Here is a 6,000-nt window from a genome sequence, read left to right on the forward strand (position 1 = left end):
GGGATAGGAATCTTTTCTTAAGAAAGTGAGCTAGAATAGCTTGCCATGTTTAGCCTAGCAAAGTGAAAGCTGAGAGAGGATATGACTGATGTCTCTGTTAGTGGGAGAAATAATAGGGACGGAAAAGTACTTTTAAAGCAAAAGGCCAATTTGGCACAATAGCAAATGGGCATAAAGTGAATTCATTTAGACTGGAAATTAGAAAAAGATATATTTTATCATCGGAATAGCGATCAGAATAATGGTGGCTGAAAACCTAATTGCTTTTAAAAGGCACTCTATACATTTAAGGAAAATATTATTTGAAGCAGTGCCTACAATAGCAAGAGATCATACTTAATAACCAAGGAGGTCCCATCTAGTCCTGCATTCCTAAACTTCTGAGATTCTGGTTTTGGAAGCAGGAAGGTGCACATGTAACTCCATACTCCCGAAAGTTGGTGCTGAAGGAAAGGAGTACAGAAGACACGGCATTGAGCACTGCGAAGTGGCCACCAGGTGCCATCCCACATACGGCCTTGCCCCACTTTCCCAGCCGGTGTTTCAGTTGATGTCTCCTGATTTCTAGGCAGGCTTTTGGTGTGTCCCCTCACTCAGTTTCTTGTGGGTGAGAAAGTTCTCCTTGAACTCTGAGGAGCTCTGGTGGCAGGAGAAAAGATTGTCCCTGCTCTCTGTGGTTCTCAGAAGGGGAGCTGAGAGGGACGAGAGGGAACCAGAGGTCTTTTATCTTTCAGGCAGTCCTGACCCCATCACCCCTTCACTCCACATCGTAGTCCTTGTGCTGGTGCCTCCTGGCTCTATTGCCCTTGTTTGTTTGTCTTTGGCTGTTATCTCAATATATCCTTTCCTTCCATCTGTCTTTTTCTTCCAATTGGTCTCCATTACCCTCTCTTACTTGCCCCCCCCGTTCCTTATCTGTCGCCCTGTCTGGCGGACTGTGGCGGTCAGTCCTTCCATGCTGTTTACCCAGTCGGCATATGGCAGGCCTCAGTCATCAGTCACTCAAGCCAGTGCCAGGAGAGCCTGGAAGGGGGTCTGGCTAATTGACCACATAGGAATTCCCCATTAATTCCCTTCCCGTTTCCATTCTTGCAAGAAAAGAATTGGAAGAGAACTTGGGCTTATGGGAAGGGGCTTTAAGCCTTTCCATCAGAGGCATTTTCAACCTGTTTAAGTGGCATGGCCATCGATCAGACCCTGCCCTCAGAACTGCATGTGGGGTCTGTTATTCTTTACCTTGACCCGAGCCCAGTCAGAGAGGAATTCTCCAATTTCCTCTGCTTTCTTCCCGTTGGGGCAGCAAAGGAGGAGAGCGGGAGAGCCATGTAGCGGCTGAAGCTATGGTTACCTCCACGGGATGTTGATAGTGGGAGCCACGGGGGGCTGAGTGGTGCCATGCTTACCTGTGATAATTGGTAGCATTCGCGTTCCCCACCACAGCTACTACCCACATGGGCCAGATGTTTTGAGCATCAGTTGCTTAAAGCCAAGTCGGAGTGAACTCAGTCCCATGACATTAACTGAGAGGGATCGAGTTGCAGTGTTTTTCTAAAGGAACAAAGCACAGGATTAGGAAGAATCATAATACTTTATAAAAACACATGCAAGGGCAAGGGAGGCATGAGTGGCCTGGGATTTGACAGAACCATAACCAAAAAGTGCTAACACAAGCTTATAACAAGCAGGCTGACAATGCAGTGAGGATATAGTACGTGTCTGGGGCTCGGGAAATTCAGCTGTAGCTCTGTCTGGTTATAGTACAGCAGGAATCCTTAAGTAACGGTGTGGTTGGTCCTCTGCAGTTGTAGTTCCATCCAAGACAAGTGCTTAACTCCCAGCCTGTAGCTGTTACATTGCACCGTGAGGGGTTGCCTCAGTAAATTGATCTCTGAGGAGCAGAACTAAAGCTTCTCTGTTTTAAGGACTCACTCCATTGACTTTCTTGGGAGCTGGATCGGCCTCCATGTGATTTAGCCATTAAGCCAAATTGAATCTTCACTAGCTGTCAGAAGCACTAGATGTTAGTTAGACCAGGAGCAACCAGTTGTTGTAGGAGAACTCTGACCTCTTGCTACTGGTCCAGAACGTAGTCGTAGGCAGCAGGTTTTGCTTGCGGTATGCTCAATTGCCTTAATCACCTACTCCTTGGCAAGCGAATGCAGAGAGCTGGGAAGCTTTCTTCTGCGTCGGTGAGTGAGGCAGAAAAGAAACCTCAGTGTTTGGCTATTTTATTCAGTAGAAAACCTGGCGGGAAGACATATCGCCTCCTCCTTCAGAACACCCTAGTATTTTTTCCTCATGTTCCTTGATCTCCCCCACCAGATACAGCTGGTGGTGATTTTGCAGCTAATGCCAAACAGCTCTGCTTGGCAGGTGGGATCTGGCAGAGGCACTGCCCTGCAAATGTGCAGGACACAGGATGGTCGTGGGAGAGCAGATGTGAGAGCTTGAGGAGCAAGGGCCAAGGGGCGGTAAGTGGCTGTAAGACAGTCTAGCTCTGATGGCATGGGGTTGTCGGCTCTTTGCTCTGCAAACTTTGTCAGTGCCTGTGGGTGCTGGCGGGATCCCACATAATTAGCGGTTTTGTACCTGTCTCTGAAATTCATGGAAAGAGCAAACCCCACCTGTGTTTCAGTTTCTTTTCCTAGGCTTTGAGCTTTGTTATTCTAGAATATTTTTCGATATTCCTCTCTCCTCCCAGCTAGTGCAGGGAGGAGGAAGAGTGACGACCGGTTTCCTTTACACCCCATTCTTGCTCTGCTGAGGGTTTAACACTCGCTGGCCTGAATTTTCAAGACTATTTGTTTAAGTTTTGATTTCCCAACTTGCAGCAGGTGATGCTTCATATTTCAGGGGTATGATACATCTACAGCTCCTGCAGGCTCCCGAAAACGTAGCTGAGAGTATGTCGGAAAAGAAAGCCCCGAAAGCTTGCCTTTGCTGTTTAAAACATAGGCCTTTCTGCCTGGCGAGAGCCCTCTTCGTGTAGGGAAGTATCTGGACAGAAGATGGCGCAGGTTGGCAGTTAGGGCTTGCAGCTCAGCCCTTGCTCTTCGAGGAGGACGCCTGGTTAACACCTCGAGCGGAGGTGGACAGCCTTCTCACCACCACCACCAACGCCGGCTTGCTCCTCTCTGGAAAGCGATGCCCGGCTCCGGACACTGCCCCTGAACGAGCTCCTCTCGGCAGGGGCGGAGGGAAAGGGTGTGGGTCCGTGGATTTATTTCAAAAGGATGCAGATGTATCCCTGCAAGCGATAGCCTCGGTTCCTGGTGCGGGTGTTAGGAAATGGGCAGGTTCCCAGGTGTTCCCTCGTTACAGCTCTGAGGGGAAAAACATGGAATAGCACACTGAGACTGGGGGAATTTCCAGAGCCCACAGGGATGGGACTGTTCCCCTTCTTTCTTGCTCCTGACCCTGCCATCAAGTCAGAAATCTGCCGGGGGAAAAGAAGGTGGGGTGGAGAAGTCACGTTTGGAGGCAACGTGACCAGAAATAGACGCATTTAGGGAACAAGAACACAACAGTCGCAACAGGAGGAAGAGGAGACTTTTGTCTCTTCTGAAGGACGAAACAAGAGAAATTGGGGGATAATCAAAGCGGTTATGAAGACGCGATGAATTTGTGGTAATTAAGCCAGCTGCCAGTGCAGCAAGAATAATTGCAGCTCTGTCTGATTGCCTTTCTTTCCCCGCAGGCTGTGTACAAGCTGGCGGACGTGGCCTGCAAGTGCCACGGCGTGTCGGGCTCCTGCAGCCTGAAGACCTGCTGGCTGCAGCTGGCTGACTTCCGCAAGGTGGGCGACCTGCTGAAGGAGAAGTATGACAGCGCTGCCGCCATGAGGATCAGCCGCAAGGGCAAGCTGGAGCTAGTGAACAACCGTTTCAACATGCCGACGCAAGAGGACCTGGTCTATGTCGACCCCAGCCCGGACTACTGCCTGCGCAATGAGACCACCGGCTCGCTGGGCACGCAGGGCCGCCTGTGCAACAAGACCTCGGAGGGCATGGATGGGTGCGAGCTGATGTGCTGTGGCCGGGGTTACGACCAGTTCAAGAGTGTCCAGGTGGAGCGCTGCCACTGCAAGTTCCATTGGTGCTGTTACGTCAAGTGTAAAAAGTGCACAGAGATCGTCGACCAGTACGTCTGTAAATGAAATGAGCCACCAAAGCGACAAATCTATATTATATAAATCTATATAAATATATTTTATATTTGTATAAATAAACAGATGATGATAATAATTAAAGAAGCTTATTTAAGAGACATTTTGGGTTTTGAAATTTCCCCCCTCAGGCTGGCTGGTTTGCCATTACCTGCAGTTCTGCTGGGGAGTTTGTCTTGTTGGTGCATCTCCCCTTGGATGTTTCGGTCAGGGTGAAGAGGCTGAGGAAGTGCTGACAAATTGAACTCCCCCCAGCACACAAGCACATACCATTTCATTACAGAAACAAAGCCAGCGAGAAGAAGAGTGGCTTCTTTCTGCTCTCTCAGCGGTAACTCTCGGCATTTTGCATAGTTATCGCACATCTGAAATTACAGCCAGGTGTGGGTGAATCCTAATTATCTTGAGTTTCAAACCCTGCCACCCCACTGAACCCACTGGAAAATTTGGAACCAATTCTTGATCCCTCTGAAGGGCTTTGTCACGTTAGAGGGAAGGTTAGCCAAGGCTCCTTTACAAGAATATGGCTTAAAATCCAGAGTGCTGTAAACCATTCCTGGACGCTGCACAGACCCACAATGTGGTGGAGGAAGGTTTACAGCCTGCTGTTGTGAGGAAGGAAGGTGCGACCTGTGGCTGACCTGACCAGTGCGCAGCCTGGGAACGCCCAAGAAGCCAGCACCTAGCTCTTCTGTACCGCCTGGGCAAAGGGGAAGTCTGTCCAGCTCAGATTACAGGGATGAGGGAGATTTTATTATTTTTTTTCCCCTTTAATCCCATGTTGAAAATTAATTCGTCAATATAGAGGAGAAGCTGCTGGTGCCCAGGGATGTTCGGAAAAGTGATATACTTCATATTTTGTCAGTAGAAAGGAGCATTGCAGGCACACACGTGCACATGACTGCATAAGCACTCCTCAGGCCGCTGCCGATTTTCCTCTTTGAAGTGGATGCAGGTGGTCACCTTGTTCAGCTCTATTAAATCCTCCTCACCACCATCCCAGATGTATAGTTGCTCTTTAACATTAAACACCCCTCAATGACATTTCTTTCCCTCTGTTGCTTGTGTATGTGTGTGGTTTTGTTTCATTCTTTTGGTGGGGTGTCTTTTATTTTGCTGCTCTGTATTTCAGACTCCAGGGGCCATGCTCTTCACCAGCAATAGGCGAACCACAGATACGTTTGCTCCGAGAATGAGGGCGTATGTTCACTGATGGAAGTATTTTCTGTGTTTTTCATTGATAATAAAAGAGTATAATAAAATCGTACTACTAGGGTAGAAGGCATTACCAAAGTCTGCTAATCAGTCTTACCACGTTGGAATTTTAGTAGAATCCAGTTCATAAAGCAGGGAACAAATGCTGTTCCTAGCACAAGACATTTCCTGTGCCTCTCAGCGTCTGCAGAGTTCATTTGCAGTCAGAACAATCAAGAGAAGCCAGTCCCCAAAATACAAGGGTTTGCTAATATACATCCTCTTTGTTGCTGACATTCCAATGGTGGTGGTTTTTTTTACTGTAAATTTTAAAATGCGCAAAATATGCCAATAAGCAAAGAGCCAGTCATGAAGATTATTATTTTTATATTAAAACTCTGTTTCTTATAAAGCATTGCAGTTTTACGGATTCCACCATTTCAACCACCAGAGAAGAATTTATATGTACCTTTCATACTTCAAATATTTGAGGACTCCAGAAAAGCACAGGGAAGAAAAATTATGTTTAATAATTAGGAGCTGTTGTTTTTTTAAACCAGTGTGTCCAGTTTTTATTTTATTTTTTTTAATCCAACAGGCAATATATTTGCTGGCATCCCAGAATGCAGTTTCTTGGAATA

General features: G+C 47.5%; 1 protein-coding gene across 3 annotated transcripts in view; it reads left to right on the forward strand.

The window, feature by feature from the left end:
• Positions 1-5,358, forward strand: part of WNT5B (Wnt family member 5B) — a 75,431-nt gene extending 70,073 nt beyond the window's left edge. For all 3 annotated transcript variants that reach the window (XM_074584232.1, XM_074584215.1, XM_074584225.1), the window contains exon 5: positions 3,698-5,358. In XM_074584232.1, the coding sequence (XP_074440333.1) occupies positions 3,698-4,156 (459 nt within the window). In that variant the 3' untranslated portion in view covers positions 4,157-5,358. The remainder of the gene's footprint in view (positions 1-3,697) is intronic.
• The last annotated feature ends 642 nt before the right edge of the window (positions 5,359-6,000 follow it).

The sequence above is a fragment of the Larus michahellis genome, chromosome 1, assembly GCF_964199755.1.
Source record: "Larus michahellis chromosome 1, bLarMic1.1, whole genome shotgun sequence".
Classification (NCBI taxonomy): domain Eukaryota; kingdom Metazoa; phylum Chordata; class Aves; order Charadriiformes; family Laridae; genus Larus; species Larus michahellis.